This window comes from Gobius niger, assembly GCF_951799975.1.
Source record: "Gobius niger genome assembly, chromosome: 10".
Lineage (NCBI taxonomy): Eukaryota > Metazoa > Chordata > Actinopteri > Gobiiformes > Gobiidae > Gobius > Gobius niger.
In genome coordinates, this window is record NC_136861.1 from 23,941,494 (window position 1) to 23,967,408 (window position 25,915).

The window sequence follows — 25,915 nt, forward strand, 5'->3', positions numbered from 1 at the left end:
CGTGGCAACGTCAGTAAACTGCATTGTGATCAAGGCACTAATTTCATCGGTGCAAGGAACGAGCTTTTAACACAAGCGACGCAAACCAAGGTCAAAGAGCTGGGTATAAGTTTTGCTTTCAACCCACCTGCTTCTAGTCACATGGGAGGTGTCTGGGAGAGACAGATTCGAACAATAAGAAATGTTCTAAGATCCATTCTCGACCAGTCAGCTGCAAGACTAGACACTTCATCATTGAGAACGTTCATGTATGAAGCCATGGCAATAGTTAACAGTCGACCACTAACTGTAGAGTGTATCAACGACCCTGTAGGACCAGAGCCGCTGACACCAAACCACATTCTGACAATGAAATCAGCAGTTGTCACATCACCACCTGGAGAATTCGTCAAAGAAGATCTCTACCTGCAGAAAAGATGGAAAAGAGTGCAGTATTTGGCGAATGTATTTTGGACCAGATGGAGAAAGGAATATCTGTTAAACCTGCAGCAGAGAACCAAGTGGAACAAGAACAGAAGAAACGCAAGGGTAAATGACATTGTTTTACTCCAAGAGGATTGTGTTCCAAGGAACCAATGGAAACTCGCCAAGATCATAGAAGTCACCCCAGGAGCTGACGGCAGAGTCAGAAAGGTCAAGCTTCTCATCAGTGACTCTACTCGAGACAATAAAGGAACGCGTACAGCTAAGACTGTTTTAGAAAGGCCTATACATAAGACTATACTTTTACTTGAAGCAGAGTAAGGACGAAGAAGAAATGTTTGTTCGCTAAATATTTGTAAGTTGTTGTTTATTATTGTGTTAAACTCTATGTAGGATCACACGTTCTGCAGCAGTATAGTGTGATGGTGGGAGTGTAACAGCAGTTGAAGTTACCTGTAGTTCATACATCAACCACTAGGCGGAGCTGTTGCTTTGCTAATGACATTTAGAACGTTTACATTGCGCATTTATTTTTATATGTATATATTATTATTTTCCCAACATTTAAGTACAATTTATAGGGCCATAGAATCAGTAATAGTCGATTTATAATTAATTTAAATTTAGTTATTTTGGTAAGTCTAGTTTAAGGGCACGAAAAGGTCACTTCCTGTCTATCGCAAAGCTAAAGAAAACAGCACAAGTGGCACGGACCTGACATCGAGAAAACTAAGAAAATATGAACCAAGTTAAGCACCGGTTTGTCCACAAGCAGGCCAAAGTGGTATGTTTATTTTGCACTCTGTATGTTGTATACATTTATGTTTAATAAGTAAGCTAATTTTATTTTACATCATTTTTCACCAGTTCTACGGTGTGTACCTGTGATGTTAAGACCAACAAATGACCACAGTAAACATCAGTGAAGAAAAGAACGCTCGTGTCTCTCTTAATTGTGTGCAACCCGGCATACACATCTTACTTATTAGTTTTTTTTTTGTTTTTTTTATCTACCTCTTGGTCAACATGTAAGGCTATGACTCCCTCTTGAGTTTAAACTGAATAATGTTTTTGTTTTTTTCTAACACCATCCACTACTGTCAAACAATAAAGAAAACAGTAAAATTCACAGAACATATAGTGAGAACTATATTTTAAAAAGAGATAACTAAAAATATACATACAATTACAGTCTTCACTTTGGAAATTAGCTCGAGAAAAGACGCGCGGCGTTGGAGAAAAACAAATAGTGCTTGGTTGACATCTACTGTTTGAAGAAAGTATTACATTCAAAGTCTTCAACGTTTTCCTTTTGTCATTTGGCGAAATAAAAAAACATCACATCAAAAATGTTGTTGTACGTAATGCTGTTTGTTAAATCTGCACAGAATAAAAGTATAAACACGTCGTAATTCTCACCGGAAATGCTTTATTGTGGTGGTTTCCGGTTTGACTACGTGCGCTGTGGCTGAAATGGCTACACTGCGCTTGACACACATGCTTGAGGCTGCGGCGCATCCTTGGCCAGGGCTGTTGTGTCTCTACACACTGGAGTAGTGGGACACGCGAGGTTATGTTAGGTAATGTTCCAGCGGCACTCGGTTCGCAGAAGATGATATCATAATCTTTGCAATCGAGGAACACGAAGTACTCCTCTCATCTGTGTGACCAAACAAGAAGCGTGCGTAATGTTCATCCTAGTGACTCTGGACTTGATCACATTTCTCACAACTTCTCTCTAATTTGTGTGTTATTCTTTGACAAAAAATAAATACAAAAATGCGCGCGTGGGAAGCAGGCTGTTAGTAACGATATTGACTGAATCGTGAAGAAGAGCGCTGTACTTCTTGGAGTAGTAAATTCAACCTAATGCACCAGCACGAGCCAATGCAGAGAAAAGTGGACAGTCCGCGGTGTTAGTGCTGCTTTGTTTGCCTGGGACTGAACACATGACGTCCTTTCTGGATCTATATCAACACTGAGGTCGGGCAGGTCCTTTTCAGCGCATCATCGCCTCTTGTGCAAAGACTATGTTGATGAAGGAGTACCGCATCTGCATGCCCCTCACAGTGGAGGAGGTAAGCTGAAGTTTCTCACAGCCACAGCCCGTCTGCTTTTCACACATCATAGGAAAAATAGTCCGGGTTTGGTTTATCAACGTGCCTCTATGCCACGTTGGCTATTGTCTGTTTGTTTGATTAAATAAGAACACGTTGAACTACTATAGACGGTTACGCGCGAGCAACACCAGATGGCGCTGGTGTTGTCCGTGTTTTTAATGTATTGTTTTTGTTTTTTGCCAAATTCATGCCATTGTACAGGCATTACTGAAGCGACTGGGAGATTCAGATGAGGTGAGGCGAAAGAGGGACAGATGCAAATGCGTATTGATTTCTGTTTTGCACAACCGGGCAGTGCACAACTTAGGGCTTCAGTATTCACAAAAGGCTTGTGTGTCTATTATTGATGTCTTTTAGTCCATGGCTTCAGGCAAGGCATCCCATGTTCAAAACAGATAATGGTTTTGGCGTCAACAAATGGAATACTGATGTACTCTACAACAACAAAAAGATTGTAAATTGTAAAATCAGAAGGTCAAATGAGCCCCACACTTTGCAGTGTATTGGCTAAAGTAAACCTAAAATGTTTCTCTGTGGACACAATTATCACTGTCCCCAAATCAAGGTCTAATGACTGCTGGTGCTCGACAACTGAATTCTGCAGTTTCATGCGTTACAAGGAATAAAATGTCCAAATGTGGTGAGGTAAGGCAGACCAGGCTGACCTTTGTTAGGGTCAGATTTTGTTTAAAGCAAACATTGGGTTTTGCTGATAACAATTGTCATGTTGATTAATTCCTAATTGCGAAACAATTTCACGTTTATGTAAAAGTTGTCTGTGTACATTTCTGTTTTGGTTCTGAAAATGGTTATCCAAAACAGTGGCCTATTATGAGCAATGCACTTAAGGTTGCCAGATCCTGTGGTGAAAACTAGCTCGGAAAAACATGAATGGACGGTCTCTCACGTCCACGATCCCAGCACTTTTCCCCAATCAAGTCCTGATTAGTGCTTGTGCCTCCAGTATCTAAAGCTTATTCAGTACTCTAAAGGTCCTTGGCTTTCAAACGAGGAATTATGATATAAACGCTTGTGTTTTCACGTACAGCTTCAGTCGTAGTGCCTTTTTTTTACACCATTTAGAGAACATACACGCATCACCTTTAAACCCTTCCTTCTATGATCCCTCCCGCTTTGTAAATCTCATCAGTGTGATTCGTGTTCTCTTTGTGTGTAGTTTTATTGAATACTATCACTGTGTTTTGTGATTCATCTAAAAGGGCTTTTCTCTGCTATAGAAGAGTGAGTCATTCCTGTGTATCCACAATCACAGCAACTCCCAATGTTCCACCTGCACTCCCATATGTTCTGACACTGCCATAAAGCTTTTTACTCATCACTTAGCTCAGTTTATGGGGAGGGGTTACCAAGGTGCTTTCTTGTTATTCTAGAACACGTCTCCAACCTTCTACCATGTGAGCAAGACTTTACTATATTTATCCGTGTATGCAGATTGTTTTCAACATGTTCAAAGCAGCAAAAATAATCCATATGAAATCAGGGTCGGTGATGTAAATTATTATGATCGCAATTATCTTACTGTCTAGATCATTATTTTGATTTGATCGTGATTCATGTGCTCTTAATATTGTCATATTGCTTTAAGAGGTGACTTTAGTCGTCTGCTGCTTCAGAGAGTTCATCCTATTGTTCCTCACTAAGACCATGACAAAAGCTGACCAATAGAAGCTGAGGGAGGAAAAGTGTCTGTGTTTAAGCCCAGAACGGCATATACACTAAATCACAAAATGACTCTCTCCAAATTGCAGATTGTCCCAAAGTTCATAAGCTTAAATAAGCAGCAGTGTTGCCTTGCTCATACCATTAGAACCAGTAAGGTGTAAGTAAAACAGACTGGTTTCATAATCACTTCACTGTAGCCAAACAGCCATTGTTTGTTCTCTGCTGTAAATCCATTATTTTATGTTGATAGATGTGACATCTATAGATTTCTCCCACTGTAGTGCTCTTTAGTAAACCTTTGAGTGTTTCATTGAGTTTCACTCGAGTGGTAACATCTGCCCCTGAAGGATGATCGGCTCATTGCACATCCGGTGATGAACGATATTGTCTTCTGGAGCCGTTAAAGGCCATTACTTCTATTCCTGCCTGCAATGTTCAATCTGGTCTATAGATCTCTCATTGTCCTGATATATAAACATGGTATTGTCAGCTCTTACTTGCACATCCAACAACATATTCTGCAGCATATGGGCACATTTAGTTTGAGATAAATACTATTATTTATTTAGCAAAGCACCTTCGAGATCTTTACAAGTCAGGTTGTTCATTCACTTCTATTTTCTCAGGTTACTTTTTATGTGTGTGATATATAAAAAATACCAAGAGTGTTTCCTTGGTGTTCACCTTCAGGTTATGGTTTCTTTATAAATGTCAAGGATGACATTCACTGTGGCTTTCTGGGACAAAACTGAGGAAAGTTTCAAAGGGTATAAATGGTAAACATTTATATAGCTTCTTTCTACCTGCATTAGGCACTCAAATCACTTTTACATCAAGGAACCAGTCACCCATTCACACTCTCATTCATGCACCACAGACACTGGAGGCAAGGTGGGTGACGTGTCTTGCCCAAGGACACAGCGACAGTGTGTACCTGCGGGATTCGAACCGCCGATCCTCTGATCACACGACGACCTGCTCTACTCTCTGTGCCATCGTCGCAGTAGTGTACTGTCTGTGAGTAAAGCGAAGGATTAATTTGACCTAGTGTGCAAATACGTAGCAAAGAAATAAACAAAATCTAATCTGGCAATCCTAAGTAATATTCAGAAACTATGAGGATTTTGTGTCCGACTTGAAGAACTTGAATCTCTTCAGTTTTACTTAAGTGTTTTGTAGAAGGCTGCTTTGCTACTCAAGCGATGACCAGACAAATTGCATTGTTCAACGGACCCCTCAGACACATCAAGTGGAAACAGCTCTTGAGACATCTTTTTTAGTGCGATAAAGGTTTTATTTTTTACATCTGCTATTTTATAGTAAGTGGTGTCCAATATATTTACTTTACTGACGTATAAAGCACAAGTTCAGCAAAGCTGTAATGAGCCTTTCAAATAACTTTAGAGGAAAGAATCACGTTCTGTCAGTCACATCAAACTGATTATATATAAAGATATAACATTCTATAACATTCTGCATATTTGTTTTTCAATTTCAGATCAATGGAGATTACGTATATACAGTTCACACATTTTTAACACATCCAGGAGCATTACCTTTAGTACGATACCATAGCAACTTTATTTATAAAGCATTTTGAAAACGATACAGTTAGTCTAAGTTCTGTACATAGAATTTACAGTAAAAGTACAAGAAACAGGTTGATACAACAACAGGCAACACAACAGGGAAAACGCGTATCATTCCTTGTTGAACGCCTGCGAAAAGAAGTCTTAAATACTGTAGTAATTGCTAAACAAATTCTAAAGAAACCCAGAGCTTATTTGTCTAAACTACAGGTTTAGCCGTTGGAGACTATTAGATCATTTTCATTATTCTATCAAAATAATTGTAGCCTTCGTGATTTGCTATTTGCAACCATTCAAATTTCAATTTTGATTTGAGCTATCCCGTCCTAATTGGTGTAAATAGTATTTGCAGTTTGGTTCACAAAGCACAGTTTGTGCACCTTCTCCTCCGCCTGCACAGCCACCTGCTCTGAGCCTGTGTGACTTCAGCTCGTGGTGTCGCCTCAGTCCCCGCAGACCTCCATATGTTTGTTTGTGTTGCTGTGTGGCCAGGCTTAGTCCTCAGAGTGGAGCTGCCAATGCCACCTTGTTATTACTTCAGCTCCCTGAGGACCGACCCAGACAGTGACCCTGCCCAAAACATAAGCTGGCAGGTGACCAAACACTCGCTCAAAATCATAAAGAAGAAACGTCTGCAGGAGATAGTCTTTGTAGCTTTGTTACTGCAGCGGATCAATGCTTCTTTCAGCCTCTGTTTGCACAAATTGTAAACAAAATGGACCCAATTCTTAGTAAGTGTAAGTAGGTAGTTTTTTTTTTTTTTTTTTTTTTTTTTTTTTACAAAAGGGCCATCATTAAATAGAATAATTTAAGAACACAACATTGTACGTACGATGTTATGTTAAGAACAAACAGGATACTGTTCAGTATGTTACTGCTTAGACACACTGATGAGTCCTGTGTAGGAAGAAATATTCAAATGTCCTAAACCTAAAGCAGCCACTGTTACAGTCACATGAACCGGGACTGATGAAAAAAAAAACAGTCTGATGCAGGTCGCCGGGTCGATAATTAGTTATACATGAATTATTATTAGCTAATATGAGTTGTGATAGCCTCATAAAAACCCCTGGAAGCTTAAAAAATGGTGATAATTACTCATTGAAAAAGGCTTCTCTGTTTCTGCCCCCGACTTGCACTAATTCGAACTTTATTGGTTTTAGCCGCATGATCTGGCAACATCATTTTGCTTCTGATTTGATCATCTTCTGGAGAACCACTAAAGAAAAATGTAAACAAACAACTTTCGCATCGCGTGAAATGGTTTGATTTTTGTCAATGTTTTGTCTATTATTTATTTCCTTTATTTTATCAGGCAAAACATTAAGAACAAATTCTTATTTGCAATGTTGGCCTGAAAGTGCACTTAAAGGGGCATGAACAAATCACAACAATAAAACCAATAATTGATTTGAACATGTTAACCGATACAGACCGGCCATGTTTGGTAACGTTCAAGCGCTGTTGCTTATCATTTTGAGCAGTGTGCTGTGTTATATTTTGAGCTGTATTACAGTATATATTGTGCTAGTGTGTCATGTTTTTGGAGCCCTAAATCAGTTTATATTCTTTTTTAAATGCAAAACGCAGATATTGTTTTTGTTGTATTCCATGTGACTAAAGAGCACAGAAAATGTATAATTACACTGTTTCTTCCTTGGAGCATTTGTGGCCACTATGGGAGTATGACAGTGGGTTATAGGGCCTTGCATCGCATTAAAAAATATATATTATGTAAGATTTTAGCCGCGGGAAATCTGGTTCGCCCGGAGTTCACGGGAGCTTTATAACAACGTATTATTGCGACAATCTCCACTCTTTGCTTTGAGTTACCAAACTGGCAGCCCTTGTGTGGCTCAGAGAGGGCACAGTGGAGCGAGACCTGCTGTGTGGATAATTGAAACCTCGGCGGTATATGCTGGAGATTGTGTTCACTCTCTGGTCTCAGGCACTTTGCTCCTGTATGTGGCGGCGTATTTTCATGCCCCAGCTCAGACCTCGCTTTGAGTTTAGTTTCTCTCCCCCCGACGCTCCCTGTGGCTCATTATTGTGCTTCCTGCAACACTGGCATCGCTCTTATCGGCCCATTACAGTCTGTGGCAAGGATAAAGCTAAGGGCAATTACACACAATCAGTGACATGGATTGTGCGGCAGAAATGATGCATTTCGAAGCTGTATAGTTGTTGGCGGATGTCTTTGGTTGGACTTGTTAAATAGGAATTATGGAAAAACTTCATCAAACTGGAAGGATAATGTGTATTTCTGTGTATCTCAAACTTTGGTACACAGGCTGTTTCAGGGGGTGCTCGGGCTTGTCCTTCTTTTTTTGGGTTAGTTCTTGTTTAGAATTTACTTTACCCATCATTTGGCTGTTGTTAAGACATTATTTAGCCCTGATTTTGACCGGTATAGTCCTGTTATAGACCTGGTTTGGATCTGGTGTTACGAAGAGAACTGTTTTATTTTGTTTGCTTAGGTGGTACTTTGAGTGACAAGTTTGAGAAACATGGTGAAGTGATTTTAAGGAATCATATTCATGTTAAGTTTAAGTTACGATCACGATAATTACTATATCGACTTATCATTCAATAAATAACAGATAAATGATACATTTTTGGGCTCGATATTTATCGTCTGTACATTTATTAGCATTAACTCCCTATTTTCTCTTTGTAAAACTTTGATTTCTAATTGAAGCAAGCATGTTTATTTGTTTGTGTGGTATTTTAGGATATGATGTTCTTCTAGAACAAAGGTTTACTGTAGTTTTTGTGCCTGAGTTGACAGTATCTTGTATCGTCGTTAGAGTCAATAATATTGTTTATCGCGATACTTTCCTGCCTCAATATATAGAACTTCAAATTTGTTACCGTGACAGGACACGTGAAGATATGTTGACTTCAAGCTGGGGCGCATAGGTAGTTGTGGAAATGACATCACTAACGACGTGTGAAATACAGTGTACTATTTTCAGAGCACAGTAGTCGTGTGGACACGTGTCATGTGACTGAGACTAGTATAGAAAGTGCTTCAGGACAGAGGCTCCACAAGTGTTACAAAAGCGTGAACGCAGAACATTCATTTAACCATATACTGTCTAATCTTGATTCTTTTGGTATACCGCTCAGGGATAAGCTTAAAGAGAGGGTATTATAATATTATCCATCCATCCATCCATTTTCTTCCGCTTTATCCGGGGCCGGGTCGCGGGGGCAGCAGTCTCAGCAGAGATGCCCAAACTTCCCGATCCACACACACCTCCTCCAGCTGTTCTGGGGGGACCCCGAGGCGACACCAGGCCAGCTCGGAGACATAGTCCCACCACCGTGTCCTGGGCCTTCCACGAGGCCTTGTCCCACTAGGACATGCCTGGAACACCTCCCGCGGGAGGCGACCAGGTAATATATTATAATAATATTATTAATATTATTTTATTAATCTAGATAGAAAATGCTATATTGATCTAAAACAGCTAAAACAACCTGAAAGTGCTTTGGGTGCACTTAATAAGGGACAGGGAAGGGGTGCATTGTTTGATCTGTCTAAGTTTGCAGATTGTTTTTATGCAGGTTAAAAAGAAACATGAGCATCAGAATTAGCGTTTGCGGTTAGCCATTAGCTCCTAGGCTTGGAGCTTTCAGTGAAGTGTTCACATCTTACAGGAAGTTTTTAATGTCCTCTCTGTGGCTATCCAAAAGAAACTTGTCAACACAAGTGGAGGACCTCACCCTAAACACAACTCCAGGTGTGTGTTTGTTGAGAGAACAGCATTATAACATGGTAAAAAGCTCCAAAAAGTCTATTTTGTTATTACATGTACTTAGATGTGATATCTTAATGAACTCTTAATGAACTCTCAATCATCTAGGATAATAAGAGCCCACTAATCAACACATTTTGTATTAAATCTCAGTTAGATGGAAGTCCTCCATGACTCAGCGACATATTGTGCAGTCCTGTGTTTGTAGTTTCTTATTGTAGCCACTCCAGCACTGTTGTATTCTGATCTGTTTCATGTCATTAGAAAAGAGGAAGCTGAACCTGAAGCAGTTCATCCAGTCAGTCTTCGACACCATGACATTCAGCAGTGTTTTGCTTGTTCTTTTTACCACTTTGAAGTGCATACACGGCAAGTACCCATTATTTGATCATTTGTATCTAGTTGATAGTAATACATTAAAACACTGCAGGAGTTTTTATTTTCTGTAAAGATAATCAAGTCCAAAATGTGTAAGAACCCCTTATGCACTTTGCTTTGCTTTTACTTTAACTTGATTGTAATTTTGTATGACTTCCTTCGTAAGGCAATGCGCCTTACGAAGGAAGTCATACAAAATTAGCATTGAGCATTGAGTTGCCTTGTATATGACATGCGTGGTATAAATAAATATGCAATATACTGTAGGTCAAACCTTCTGAAGCATCACTCAGAGAGATCAAAAGTAAAAAAAAAAAAAAAAAAGCTTTGGTTAAACAAACCACTATTTAGTTCAAAAAGGTCAAAATGTTTTACGGTTTCACGTGTTAAACAATGTTCAGCAGTTTTTTGTCGGAAGCAGTGGTTTTGATTTTCATATTAAACAAAAAAATACTTCCTCTTGAAATTGAAATTGTGAAAAGGGGTGTTTTCTACTTGGTTCTTGTTTTGTAACGATACATTCATTGAGACAAGGTTTATTTCCTTCTCTGCAACTGCAGTGTATAACAATGGATGTGACACTCTTTACCTTTGGACCTACTGTTCATTTGTTCCTTTTTACGCTGGGATCTTTCATTCCTCTTGGTGAGTATTGCAATAGTTAGTATGAATAAAATAATAATGATAATGCTGTTTAATTGTGTTATGTTTTTCAGTTTCTTTAGACGCTGCATTTGGACAGTTGTCTGGCTGTTGTTCTTACCAAAATATTGAAAAAGCACTTTTCGAGTATGAAATACGATATACATACAACAAGACATCACTTATGGAGTACAACAGCACAAGAGGCAACTGGATGGGGTTTACACAGTATGCACTTGTTTTGGCACGTTTTTATAACAGTGATCCTAAAGATGCCGAACTAAGAAAAGTTGAACAGCTCCTGTTGTGTTCAGAGACCATGAAGGTCATTAAAGACTTAAGTGAGTCATCTGATGCAAATCATCATGTACCATATAATTCTGTTCACATCACCTGCACAGTGACATAAATGTTTTTTTCAGGGAGCATGTTGGCAGCCCCAAGTCTCAAACTGACTTCAGTGAAGCAGCCCAGTGGAGCACATCCTGCTTTACTCTTATGTAGTGCTTATAACTTTTATCCACAAGACATTGAGTTGACTTGGTTACAAAATGGACAGGAGGTGGCCTCAGGCGTAAGCTCCACTGAGGTCTTGTCTGATGGAGACTTGTACTACCAGATTCATTCATATCTGGAGTACAGCCCAAAGCCCGGAGAAGAAATCTCCTGCATGGTGGAGCATGTGTCCCTGTCACAGCCACTGGTGCAGGTCTGGGGTAGGTCACACTTCTTGGATGAATAGTTTATCTACATTTCTCAGTGTGTTACTGCAAAGTTCAGTTGCTCTTTTGATCTATTCTAGACCCTGCTCACTCCCTCCCTTGGTCCGAAAGAGTCAAAATTGTCCTTGGGACACTTTTTCTGGTTGTTGGTCTTACTATGTTGACTATAGGATATGTCAAACACAAGAAACGTTCAGCTGCACTTTGCACAATAGGGCAAGGTAAACTAGTTCCAATGCTTGCATAGCGTTCAAAGATTAATGAACATTTACGCTTGTGTTTCATCTTTCCCTGTAGGATGTCAAGTGGTTCCAGTTGAAGTTGTGCAGGAAACTGAAGCAAGTTTGGACTAAAAGTTATATTCAGATTACAAGACAATCCAGGAAAAAATATCCAGGTTTAACTGTTTGTTAAATTGAAAGTAATTAACATTCAATCTATAGTGAGTCACTTGTCAGCATCAATTCTTGATATTGAAGCAAAAAGTATTGCGATCCAAGTCCGATCCGATATTTTGTCCCAGCCCTAGTACCCTCTCCCTTTAATGGATAGCTCCTGCATTTGACCCATCCTTTAGTGCCAGCGGGACAATCTGTCAGTGCAGTGGCAATGGGTGACCCCAGTGCAGCGCCATCCCCACATCCTAAGCTCTACCAGTCAAGACCCTGATAGAGAATTTAGCCTAATAAACATATTTCTGGTTGATGGGTGAAACTGGAGCACCCGGAGAAAACCCAACCAGGCACGGGGAGAACATCCAAACTCATTAGATTCACACTGTGCAGGAATTGGACCTTGGACTGACTGAGGCAAAAACACTGTGCTGTTAAAAGGAAGTCTTAATGCATTGTCCACATTTGCTCACCCCTGCACCACAGGGACTTCTTCTTCTATTGTGAAATACATTGGAGATTTGTGTATAAAGGCAACACTTGTCACAGCCTCATTTGTTTGTTTTTGTTTTTTTACCATTTGCACGAACCAAAACGCATTAGGAACATGACCTTTAAAAGTCACATCTGTACCATTACAATAACAGACCTAAACCGATGTCTCTGGCGCTCCATTTGTCTCATTTTATCCGCCTCAGCCCTTTATTATACATTTGACATCCTGAACGAGAAACAATAAATGCCCACTGCCCTGAATAGAGGCATAGTGTGCATGTGAGAGTGGAGAATGATACAGCGCAGGTGACAGTAGGGCAGCAGCTGGCTCTGTCATTGCACAAAGCTATCAGCGTGTATTAAGCACAAACGCCCCTTCTGATTGGCCATGGATTTAGACTTAAAACGCGGAAGGTCTCATTACTTAAAGCAATGTGTTTATTTACATGTAACAATCAGATCTGTCTTTGTACTCACCCTTCCTGTATAAGTCAGAGGAGACGGAATCGCTGCTGTGATTGCTGAAGGTGGGAGGCATGAGTCGCACATTAGGTCCGGTCAAAACATTGTGCAGTTGTTGAGTAATTAAGATAAGATAAGCCTTTATTGATCTCACAATGCAGAAATTCACTTGCTACATCAGCTCTCAAGAAACAGACAGGAATGGACAATCTAACACAGGGGTGTCAAAGTCAAATGGATGGGGGGCCAAATGAAAAATGTAGGAACAAGCCGAGGGCCGGACTGATCGAATGTTCATTGAAAAAAATGTAATGACCGCATATAGTCTAGTGATCCCCATTAAACAGACTGAAAACCTAAAAATATACTACTATTCAGATGAGTCGTAATGTCACACAGAAAAGTCCAGTTCTCAGTGTCCACCTTCCGTTTTGCCATTTTTATATCTGAAAGTTGACTTTTGAAGTGATGCTAATGCCCGCTGATGAATAATGAAAGGAAGTGGCCTCCCGCTCGGAGCGCCACCGTTGCATTGTGGGAAATGTAGTGCGTTGGTGCGTGTAAAGTACCTGGATGCTGCTGGCGTGCAGTGACCTGCGGGCCAGTTCTAATAATAAAATTATATAATCCCAGGGGCCAGAAAAAACCCTCTCGCGGGCCGGATTTGGCCCGCGGGCCTTGACTTTGACATATGTGATCTAACACATACAGTATTATCTTTTGAGAACATGTTTGCAAAGTAGCGCTGCACAATATATCTGCGAACAGTCTATGACTAAAACAACTTGGAGAGCACTTCACTGGGTCAGAAGAACATATGGTTCATCATGACGAACCGTCTTTGTCAAAACGGTACATTTTAGCCTTGTCTTGGTCCTGATTATTTAGCCTTGGAACGTATCGTGGATGGTTTGGTAAAACATCGCAATAATCTCATTGTGAAAATGTTCAAACTAGTGCGATGTTTTTCTCATGCAGCTCTTCTGTAAAGTAATGGTCTGGTAGACTACAGGCTTGGCAAGCTTTATGTAAGACCCCTCATGTATGGGGACCACATCGTCAGTGTCCTAGCATGGTTGGCCAAAGTGACATTTTTGCCAATACTCTCCAAACACTGCTGCATCTTTACGTAACTTAACAACACGTTTATCTGCATGCATGAGTGGTACATTCATGACAGAATGACAGGTTGCTATAGGAACATGAGCTGATCAGTTTCCCCTCAAATGATGAAGTGCCACTTCTCACACTGCGCACCGGTGTGACAAGCTTTGAACCCACACAACAAGCACTACATGTACTTGGATGTGATATCTTAATGAATAGGAACTCTCAATCATCCAGGATAACAAGAGTCCACTAATCAACACATTTTTATGCTTATACGGCTGACACTACCAAAATCATCCATGCAGTCCCATCAGGTGAAAGTGGGCGGTGACATACTGCAGTGCACAGGTGTTGAACATTGTACAATTACCAGCACAAGATTTACTTATGCGTGCAAAAGAATAAAAGAACATCCAAAAGAATGAGGATATTGTTCAGAAAACCCCTATGGACAGCGTATCAACAAGGACCGTGACGTCGCCTGGTACAGCGCAGCTGGGGCCCCACCCTGGAGCCAGGCCTAGGGCTCGTATGCGAGCGCCTGGTGGTCGGGCCTTTACCCACGAGGCCCGGCCGGGCTCAGCCCAAAAAGATTACATGGGCCCTTAGGAGCTGTATAGTGGTCGAGTCACTTGGGTGCAGAGAGGACTGGGCAGCAGTCAAAGGCAGGTGCATCCACAGCATCTGGCTGACGGGACATGAAATCTTATATACAATGAAAAAAAAGGTGCAAAAAAAGAAAAGAAAAATAGAACACAATCTAAACTATCAAAATGCCAACATTTTGTATTTTATTCAAATTACATCAAAACAAAAATAAACTAAAGCAGGGCCAAAACAAAGCTAAAATGCAACTGAATTTGGAAAATAGTGACCAAAACTGAACTTTTACACTTAGTTACCATAACTATCATGCATTTGTTTTAGGCTGTCAGCAAAAACTGTATAAATCTCAGTTAGATGGAAGTCCTCCTTTATTCAGCGACATATTGTGCAGCACTGTGTTTGTAGTTTCTTATTGTAGCCACTCCAGCACTTTGGTATTCTGATCTGTTTCATGTCATTAGAAAAGAGGAAGCTGGTGTTTGTATTGAACCATGACCTGAAGCAGTTCAACCAGTCGGTCTTCGACACCATGACATTCAGCAGTGTTTTGCTTGTTCTTTTTACCACTTTGAAGTGCATACACGGCAAGTACTCTTTATTTGATCATTTGTATCTAGTTGACGGTAATACATTATGCAAAACGTTTATTCATTTTCATTTTAGGGTCGCACAAACTTTGCCACAACACTGCCTGTTATGACACTGGTCGCACTCAAATCTCAGTGACGTTTGATGGTGATGATTTACTTTACGTCGACTTTAACAACAAAACGGTCGTGTGGCAAAACAGAATTCCAACCTATGCATATTCACTTTATCCATTTAATTATTCATCCGAATTCCAGTTTCAGTGTAGGTTGCATTTAGAAAGATGGAAGAGCGATCATGAGGTCTATAAGAACACAGGTGAGAATCCAACTGGGCTGCACAATTTTGGGAAAGTATTTAATTGTGTTTTTGTTTTTCCCTTTTGTTTGCAAATGGTGTTGTACTTTTTAACAATTTACATTTATATTGAACTAACAGCAGCTCCTGAGGTCCTCATCTACCCCAAAGATGAGGTCATTGAGCAGATGGACAATACTCTCATCTGCTACGCCAGAAACTTTTTCCCTCCAACTGTGAAAATAAAATGGACCAAAAACAGCGAAGTGATCGCGTCTGACGATGATCTTTTTGAGAAGATGATTCCTGGCTCTGACGGGAGGTTTCAATTCTTCTCCAGACTGGGTTTAGTACCTAGAGATGGAGACATTTACAGCTGCATTGTGGAGCATGAAACCCTGACGGAGCCTGTGGTTAGGTTCTTTGGTGAGTTTCATTAATCTACTGGTTTGGCCAGATTTATGTAATCATATTTCGCTTCTCCTTTCTCAGAGTTTCACTTCACTCCGACAGACATCGGCCCCACAGCTTACTGCGCAATTTGTGTGACTCTGGGTATTATCGCCTTCACTGCAGGAGTTTTTATTTTCTGTAAAGATAATCAAGTCCAAATTGTGTAAGAACCCTTTGCCTTATGCACTTTGCTTTGCTTTTACTTGAACTTGATTGTTATTTTGCATGACTTCCTTTGTAAGGCGCATTGAGCATTGAGTTTCCTTGTATATGAAATGCGTGGTATAAATAAATATGCTTTGCCCTGTACAATATACTGTAGGTCAAACCTTCTGAAGCATCACTAAATGCTTTGGCAAAACAAACCACTATTTAGTTACAAGGGAATGTATTTAATAAGCGCTATTTCAATGGCCGCCGGCTGGGCGCCGCCATGTTTATTTCCCATACCGACTTTGAAGCTAAGCAGGGACGGGCCTGGTTAGGACTGGGATGGGAGACCGTTCCTCCGAAGCTAAGCAGGGAAGGGCCTGGTTAGGACTGGGATGGGAGACCGTTTGGGAACATCAGGAAGCCTGGCGACAGTAGTGAGTTTGTGCGTGGTGCCGGCCCCCACGTTGCGGTCCCGCCGCCCGCGGGCATTGACCACGGGTCCATATGGACCGCGGTGCTGCTGTCCGAGGACAACCCGCCGTCACAACAACGCGAGTGCACGAGATCTGACTGCCGTGTGTGTGCGCGTGCGCGCGCGCGTTTGTGTGTGCGTCGGTGCGTGTATGTGTGCGCGCGTGCATCAAAACAGGGCGGTGTGTGCGTGCGTGTGCGCGTGCGTGCGTGCGTGTGTGTGTGCATCGAAACAGGGCGGTGTCATTTGCTTTCACGTATTGTGAGCCCAGAGGTACATTTTATTCTAAAGCAGCTTTGCACGCATTGCCAATTTTATTGTAAGGTTATGAATACTGTCTAACAACGATCATTAGGTTATTTCCGTTCAAAACCTACTTATTATTTTTTGATTGTGCACTACCGTGATGCACCAAACCACGGGTCCTGCACCGTGAACCGAACCGTTAGAGCTGAACCCCTAATATGTATCGATACTTATTCCACTGTCTCTTGAATTCTATTCCCTTTTAGCGAACATATTGTCGTTGTCGTTTATAAGAAAGGAGTACGGGTGCATCACACACTCAAATTGCAGTTTCTTTGACATTTCTTTTTGCATTAATTATTTTAAACATTTGTAGTGGCCATAGTTTTTGGAATGGGTTGGGAACCACTGGTCTACAGCTGAACTGTGTGACCGGTTGGACATTTCTTTGTAATAACTCATAATCTCAGACTATCAAATGTGGAAACTAGCGAGGCCCGGCCGAAGGCCGGGTCTCAGCTAGTTTAATAATAAATGGACACAGTCAAAATGTTTTACGGTTTCACTTGTTAATCAATGTTCAGCAGCTTTTCGTCGGAAGCAGTGATTTTTTTATTTGAACTTGGCATATTAAATAAAAATACTTCCTCCTGAAATAGTTTTGTGAAAAGGGGTGTTGTCTACTTGTTACCTGTTTTGTAACGATACATTCATTGAGACACACTGAGATACACTGCAGTGTATAACAATGGATGTGACACTCTTTACCTTTGGACCTACTGTTCATTTGTTCCTTTTTACGCTGGGATCTTTCCTTCCTCTTGGTGAGTATTGCAATAGTTAGTATGAATAAAATAATAATGATTATGTAGATTTATTGTGTTATGTTTTTCAGTTTCTTTAGACGCTGCATTTGGACAGATGTCTGGCTGTTGTTCTTACCAAAATATTGAAAAAGCACTTTTTGAGTATGAAATACAACATACATACAACAAAACATTATTTTTGGAGTACAACAGCACAAGAGGCAACTGGATGGGGTTTACACCGCATGCACTTGTTTTGGCACGTTTTTATAACAGTGATCCTAAAGATGCCGAACTAAGAAAAGTTGAACAGCTCCTGTTGTGTTCAGAGACCATGAAGGTCATTAAAGACTTAAGTGAGTCATCTGATGCAAATCATCATGTACCATATAATTCTGTTCACATCACCTGCACAGTGACATAAATATTTTTTTTCAGGGAGCATGTTGGCAGCCCCAAGTCTCAAACTGACTTCAGTGAAGCAGCCCAGTGGAGCACATCCTGCTTTACTCTTATGTAGTGCTTATAACTTTTATCCACAAGACATTGAGTTGACTTGGTTACAAAATGGACAGGAGGTGGCCTCAGGCGTAAGCTCCACTGAGGTCTTGTCTGATGGAGACTTGTACTACCAGATTCATTCATATCTGGAGTACAGCCCAAAGCCCGGAGAAGAAATCTCCTGCATGGTGGAGCATGTGTCCCTGTCACAGCCACTGGTGCAGGTCTGGGGTAGGTCACACTTCTTGGATGAATAGTTTATCTACATTTCTCAGTGTGTTACTGCAAAGTTCAGTTGCTCTTTTGATCTATTCTAGACCCTGCTCACTCCCTCCCTTGGTCCGAAAGAGTCAAAATTGTCCTTGGGACACTTTTTCTGGTTGTTGGTCTTACTATGTTGGCTATAGGATATGTCAAACACAAGAAACGTTCAGCTGCACTTTGCACAATAGGGCAAGGTAAACTAGTTCCAATGCTTGCATAGCGTTCAAAGATTAATGAACATTTACGCTTGTGTTTCATCTTTCCCTGTAGGATGTCAAGTGGTTCCAGTTGAAGTTGTGCAGGAAACTGAAGCAAGTTTGGACTAAAATGTATATATAGATTACAAGACAATCCAGGAAAAAATATCCAGGTTTAACTGTTTGTTAAATTGAAAGTAATTAACATTCAATCTATAGTGAGTCACTTGTCATTGACATTGTACGATGCACTGTTGTCTTCCACTGTTAGCAATTTTATGCTTCCAAATATTTGTTTTTTATATGTTTGTTTAAGGATTATATAAACCAATAAAAGACAATGCAAACAAATGCTGCTACCAATTCAGTGGTGTGAGTGATTGTGTTATTCCCTTGAGTTTGGTTCAGTGGCGTCTGCAGGGATGGAAGGGGGGAGAAAGGAAGCAGGGGGGACAGTATATGGTGGAGCGACCGTGTGTTGCATTAATAATAAATCTGAATGCACACTTTATGTAACGCACTTTGTTCTTTCAAGTGAAGTTGTGTGTTAAATCTATTTCTGTTCATTCATAACACACAGTTGTTTCATACGCTTTCGTTCCATTTTTATTGTTCAGTGTCGTTTTGCCAGGTGACAACTTTCTTTTTTGGCTTGGCACTCTCATGCTGTTAGACTGGTTAGTGAAGTTAGTTATCAACATGATCAACCATTGTATTCTATGTGTGGGGACCTGGCAGGATTTACAGTCACAAGAAGAAGCAACACTCTGTTTCTTGGCGGCAACACTCTCCTCACTCCCTGCTGTTCTGTTACATTCACACGCTGTAGTCTCTGCCGTGTCGTTGGATTTCGCGTTTTTTCATAATAATCAAGCTTAATAAATGCATGGTACTTAATGTAACACGACTGCCAACACCATGAGCTGACTAGACACGCTGTAGCTGTACATTTGCATAAAGGAAGAAAGCGAAAGATCAAAAGAATTATTCATGAGTTCTTCATACTCGCACAAAGAGCCACTTATCTTGTCACGTTCGTTGGAGTGAGGTTTGCAAAGACAAACAATGCAAACCGATTTTTGTTGATCAGCTCTTGAGAAATACTGTGCAAAGCTGGAAATATGCAAATATGGTGTTGTGCATTAACCACAAGGTCGTGTGGAGATGAGATGGTCAATTCAAGTGGATAACCAGACAATGCCAGTAATAACGGATGTTTATCAAGAAGGAAAACTCATATTTGTAATGGTAATTTGAAAAGGTTTTTATTCCATTAATCTTTCCGAAAAGCCACATATGTTAATAAACACATCAGGGTAAAAGAAGGGCAACAGAGCTCAGCTCTGACCTCTGTCACATGTTGTATAAGGCTAGATGTTTGGAGTGTGGTTCAGGGCTTTCTCTTGGAGAGGTGAAAGCTGAGCTGTTGAAGCTAAATGCTAACCTGTAGCATGCTAACGTCTTGAGCAGCGTAAACACTGACTCACTGGTTTCTTCACATAAATGTGCTCTCTCTGCGGCCGGGTTTTTACTGTTGTCTTCTTGAGCAATAATTACGAGTTCATAAAAATACCACTGTCAATCAGTTGTCTTTCATCCTGAGTAGAGATGTTGTTACACGTTGAAGTACTGCATATTTCTGCTTTGGTATTCAAAATGGCTACAATAACGACAAAAGTCACATGACTGAAAAGCATATATACCTTTTACATGAAAATGCCATGCAACATGGGAATTAAGTGCTTTATTAGTATTGTTCAAATGGAGAACTCGTCTACATCAGTTTGCTTCATTGCCTTCATTAAGTTTAGGTCAATACACGTACACCTCTGTAAGGTGAAGTGCTATGGTGGTTGTCTGGCCTCATACATGCGCAGCTGAAAAATATGTAATTTTTTCTGCAAATATGTAATGTTGTATGAACGTTTTTTAATGGATATCTGTAGATTTGTGTGATACATTTTGGCAGGTTTAAAGAAAAACAGAAAGTCTTCTGAATTTATGCCTCGAGTAAAACAATTACTCAACTGCCTCCACTCTGTCAACAACAAAACCTACTGACTCTACCGCTGCTATAAAACAAAAATAAAGCTGTCTTCCTCTCGTCTCTTTCTTCAATAGTTATATGATACATAGAATATAGCTGCACATATTCCCGTTCTCCATGGCAGGATACATTTTTCCACTGGCCTGGCAGCTATCCCTGGATATGTCTGTGTAAATGTTGCGCTCCAGTCTGACCCTTAAGCATACCAGCACAGCGGCATAAGTCATCAACAGCAGCATATCGGTTTCAGGGGCACGGAAATAGGCCTAAAGACTCTCGGAAACCTCTGCGCTCTCAGTCCGCCGTTTTCCGAATGCATCTGAAATAGTTGCCATGTGACAGTGTTTCCGAGCCACCCCAAATGCAACGGCGCGGTCAGGCCAAGTGGGTCAGGCCACACCGAGGCAAAGGACCATGGAGTGTTGATTGATATGTCACAAGAGGCCATGACATGGGGTCACTAAACTGGCTGGTGCTATTCCTGTTTGTATTGTGGGCTGACGCGAGGTCTTTGTCACTATGCTGCAGACAGCTTTTAATTCCCCCACAGTGAAAACGCTAATCCTGGTATTTTCCCTTCATGTTTATTTTTACAACGTGCAGAGTCTTTGACCTGGTGCATATTGTTCCAAACTCAATGTTCAGGGATTTGCCTGCACGCTTTTTCAGTTATCTGGCCAATCTGTGTAGCTGGGTAGTTTAGGGATGTCATCAAATCTGTGACGCCGTGATAACCACAATAATATATACTGGTATATGTGGTCATAATATATAAAATTGCATACTTCTTAAACCTGTTTTTGTCGCAGCAGTTGCAATAAGCAGATCACACCAACCATGGAAAAAGATCCATTTAGATGGGTTTTGTAGGTCTTAGCTTTCAAATGAGGCGTTACCGGTCTATAGGCCATATACCTTATGGATTTGGGTAAAATCAAACTGGAGGGAATGCACTCAGCTAAAGCGAAGGAAAAGGCCACAATTTTTAAATACTGAGACATGTTCGTACCTTAGCTTAGACGGGTTGATATGTAGCTGTCTGGTCTTTACGTGTGCCCTCAGTCACGTAAACAGAGCACAGATGGCGTTAGCATAGCCTCTCCCAGCATAGGTATAGCTTTAAACTGAGGTGAAGTTAGTTACCAAGCTCTTTCCCTATTTAAATATGGTTGCATGAGCCTTTTACACGGTCCAAGTATAGTCACACAAAGTTAGAAATGTCGATTTTCTAAGTAGATAAAAGATATATTGCAAGGCGTAGTAATATTACTACGCAATATAGTTCCCCTTTTTATCCGCCAAGTCTATCAATGTTCTATGTTTAATTTTGTGTGACTATGCTTGGATCGTGTAAAGGCTCATGCAACCATATTTAAATAGGGAAAGAGCTTGGTAACCAACTTCACCTCAGTTTAGAGCTATACCAATGCTGGGAGAGGCTATGCTAACGTTGTTTACGTCTCTTTACATACGTTGTTTACATCTGTTTACGTAACTGAGGGCACGCATAAAGACCAGACAGCTACATATCAACCCGTCTAAGCTAAGGTAAGAACATATCTATTACATACCTTTTCCTTTAAGGGTTAATTGAATATTGGAAAATGTATGCAAAGATGGCGGGTCTCCATGGTAACTAGAGCAGAGCGATATGGACCAAAAGTCATATCCCGATATATTTAGGTTGAATATCGATATACGGTCAATCTTTTTCTGAGGGCAGCATTTATATAAAAAGAGAAAATAAAATCAAGTGCTCAGTTTGAGGTGAACTTTTTTAGACATCATCTTTATTAACTGTTTCTTTTTAATAGCTTATCTGAACAATCTCAACCAGTTGCACAAGAAAAAGACTATTAACTCAATAAACATTTGATAAACAGTAGTGCTGTCTTGAGGTAGACATTAGAAGGTCCTCCTTCATTTAAAGATTTTGTGCAAGAAACACCAGCCTGTCAGCATCATCTGTGGGAGGTTGCGATATTGCCACTGCCCTGAAGCAAGTAATACAGCGCAAATTTGAACTATATCGATATATACACTGCGTTCCAAATTATTATGCAAATTGGATTTTTGTGTCAAAAAGGTAAAAAAAACAACAATAATAATGAAACTCATGGATGGCATCGTGTCTCGGGGCTCTATGAATCACTGACATTAATCTCAGAGACCTGGGATGATTAGTTGTCAGGTTAAGCCCAGTTAAGGAAAAAACTACTGAAAAAGGGTGTTCCACTTTATTATGCAGATCATCATTTTCAAGCAATATGGGAAAGAAAAAGGGTCTTTCTGCTGATGAAAAGCGTGAAATAGTTGAATGTCTTGGTCTAGGTGTGAAAACCTTTGATATTTCATGAAAGATTAAGTGTAATCATCGTACTGATAAGAGATTTGTGGATGATTCAGAGCACACTCTTTTTTGTGCAGATAATGGCACAATATGGACGGTTTCTGCCAGACAAACACATCAGGTTAAGAGAACAGATGCTACAAAGCAGCAGACAGGTATTTGAAGCTGCTGGTGCCTCTGGAGTCCCCCAAACATCAAGGTGTAGGACCCTCCAGAGGCTGCAGTTGTGCATAAACCTTCTATCCGGGCCTCCCCTAAACGGTTAATTGAATGCTGATGAACAGAAACGGCTGCAGTGGCTCAGAAATACATGAGGACTCATTTTCAAACAGTCTTGTTCACTGATGAGCGCCGTGTAACCCTGGATGGTCAACTCAATGGAGTAGTGGATGGTTGGTGAATGACCACAATGTCCCAACAAGGCTGTGACGTCAGTAAGGAGGGGACAGAGTCATGTTTTGGGCCAGAATCATGAGGAGAGAGCTGGTCGGCCCCTTTAGGCCCTTTTAGGCTCCCTGAAGGTGTGAAAATGACCTTTGAAAAATATGTGGAGTTTCTGACTGAACACTGTCTTTTATGCAACAAAAAGAAGAGCCGTGCTTTCCCTAACAAAATCCTCTTCATGCATGACAACGCACCATGTCCTGCTGTAAAGAATACCTCTGTATCATTGGCTGCTATGGGCATAAAAGGAGAGAAACTCATGATGTGGACCCCCTCCTTCCCTGACCTCAACCCTATTGAGAACCTTTGGAGCCTCAACAAAAAAAACTTCTATGAGGGTGGGAGGGAGTTTTCATCCAAACGGCAGCTCTGGGAGGTTATTCTAACATCCTGCAAAGAAATCCAAGCAGAAACTGTCCAAAAACTTACAATTTTAATGGATTTAAGAATTTTGAAGCTGCTATCACACAAGGACTCCTATGGTAAAATATAACTTGACCTGTTAATATTTTTTTGATTGAAATAGCTTTTGATTTCAGTAAGTATGACCTCCTAATGCTACAAATACAACAAATGACCATTTTCAGTTAATTACAAGCTTTAAAATGTATTGAAACGATGAGTTGCATAATAATTTGGAACAGTGGATTTTGAGGTTTTTACTATATTTATTTTTGAAAAAAATACTGTTATCACTAGGAAATTTTTTTCCACCACATTTAAATGATCCTCTACCAGTTAAAGACTTAAAAATTATGCTGACTCTCATTTGAGTTGACAATTTAGAAATTCTTAGAAAAATGTCATTTGCATAATAATTTGGAACACAGTGTACGTTATGGCCTAATTCCATATCTCATTTAAAAATACATCGATATATCTTAAATACTGATGTATCGCCCAGCCCTAATGGTAACAGTGGAATTTCCCAAACTCTATTTCTATGGATTTAACAGAAAAAAATGCATCGCAATCTTCTCTACCAACTCCCTCTACATTTTTAGAGACCAGCTTTGTTGACAAAGACTTGACATAAGCGTATGTTCTAAGCTACAGCCATGGGGAAATCTCTCTGACTGCTCAATGCTGTAATGTCATTGTAATCATGTCACTGTGACCTGACTCTGCCTCTTCAATTGTCTCAAATAATACAATCAAACCACTCAAACTCATTTTGTGTTGCTGTGTCCTGTCTGCGTTTCAGTACCGGATCGGACAGCTGTATATGATCAGCAAACACAGCCATGAGCAGAGCGAGCGAGGGGAGGGCGTCGAGGTGGTCCAGAACGAGCCCTATGACGATCCGGAGCACGGGCAAGGCCAGTTCACAGAGAAAAGAATCTACCTGAACAAGTGAGCTTTTCACAATGACATCCTTCGTGTATTTAAGCTGTTTTTGTTGAACAGACATCGTGATATATCGAAGTTTCTGTTAATGTGCGTAGAAACATCATGGTCATTCCCACCATTGTCCTTTCTTGAACTTGATAAGCATAAAATGAGTATTGTATTTTCTGCAGACCATGATGATTGAATTAACTGCTGTCATAAAGCTGGCCTGATATACGAGCGTCCCGCTGCTATTAGTAAATTAGTTCAGGCTGCATCACTCTCACTCACTGTCTTATAAGCGCAGAACGATGCAGATTGAATCACCAAACTCATTCTGGCTTATTAGATCTTTGATTTAGATAAGAATACATTTCATATCGTTCTTGTTGCATCAATCTCTTGCAATTGCCAGATTCAGCGCAACAAGATAATCTAATTTAAATGTATTGATTCTTTTTACCCGGTTAACCGAACACCTGAACCAAGCACATTTTCTCAAGTTTGGCTTTACCCAAAAGCAAAAGCGTCTTTGAAAAAGTTACAAAAACAGCGATGAAAGTGCAACAAAAAAGTGCCAGAAAAGCAACAAAAGAGCAACAAAAAAGCAACGCAAGATCAACTAAAAATCAACTAAAAAGTGACAAAAGATCAACAAAACAGTGACAAAAGATCAACAAAAAAATGACAAAAGATCAACAAAGAAGTGACAGAAAAGGTGACAGAAAAGTGACAAAAGAGCAACAAAAAAGTGACAAAAGAGCAACAAAAACGAGATGCAAAAGAACATGTAAAAAGTGATAACAACAGGGCAACGATGTGACGGAAAAGATCCTTTTAGATTAGTTTTGTTGGTCTTGGCTTTCAAATGAGGCATTACACTGGCCTATAGGCTGTAAGATCCAGTTGAGAAGCTTTTAGGTTTGGGCAAAGCTGGACTGGAGAAAATGCACTCGGCTAAGGCGGGGGTAAGACGTTACAGAAGTTCTCGGTGCACAGGCGAAGACGGCTAAAACAGCACTATCTAAATAACAAATAAAATTGAATGGGTCAGTGAGTACTCTGGATTAATTAGGGCTAATTATGTATTCTCCTATGATTCCTTGTATTAAATTAACCAACACATGATATGATTTTGTGTAATAAAAAGGTGCAGAGTGGTTTGTTGTACTAATATGCCTCCGGGGATTGCAAAGAGATACAAGCCCAGTTCTATTGGAAAGTTGGATGCTGATGCAGTGGGACCCGTGGGCAGTGAAATACGAGGTTAATTGCCAGACTTTTACTTTAAGCTGTGAGTGTCTGTTACACGCCATCTGCTTGCATGTTGTAATATTTGGACGTCTGTTCCCGTGCTGGCAGCAGTCCCGCATACAGAAAGCTAC

The 25,915-nt window shown here is 40.4% G+C and overlaps 3 protein-coding genes across 3 annotated transcripts in view; all 3 read left to right on the forward strand.

Annotated features, from left to right (window-relative positions):
* The first annotated feature begins 1,897 nt into the window (after window positions 1-1,897).
* The window catches only part of LOC306969700 (cytoplasmic phosphatidylinositol transfer protein 1-like), a 39,585-nt gene continuing 15,567 nt past the window's right edge, over window positions 1,898-25,915 (forward strand). The window contains exons 1-2 of the mRNA XM_079565396.1: window positions 1,898-2,501; window positions 24,406-24,554. Coding sequence (XP_079421522.1) covers window positions 2,454-2,501; window positions 24,406-24,554 — 197 coding nt within the window. The 5' untranslated portion in view covers window positions 1,898-2,453. The remainder of the gene's footprint in view (window positions 2,502-24,405; window positions 24,555-25,915) is intronic.
* Window positions 10,473-12,021, forward strand: LOC306969076 (class II histocompatibility antigen, B-L beta chain-like). The gene is made up of 5 exons (XM_079564681.1): window positions 10,473-10,599; window positions 10,671-10,937; window positions 11,019-11,312; window positions 11,399-11,539; window positions 11,616-12,021. The coding sequence occupies exons 1-5, from the start codon at window positions 10,524-10,526 to the stop codon at window positions 11,669-11,671; spliced, it is 834 nt and encodes a 277-aa protein (XP_079420807.1). The 5' UTR covers window positions 10,473-10,523; the 3' UTR covers window positions 11,672-12,021.
* On the forward strand, window positions 17,331-18,841 carry LOC306969075 (class II histocompatibility antigen, B-L beta chain-like). The gene is made up of 5 exons (XM_079564680.1): window positions 17,331-17,416; window positions 17,488-17,754; window positions 17,837-18,130; window positions 18,217-18,357; window positions 18,434-18,841. The coding sequence occupies exons 1-5, from the start codon at window positions 17,341-17,343 to the stop codon at window positions 18,487-18,489; spliced, it is 834 nt and encodes a 277-aa protein (XP_079420806.1). The 5' UTR covers window positions 17,331-17,340; the 3' UTR covers window positions 18,490-18,841.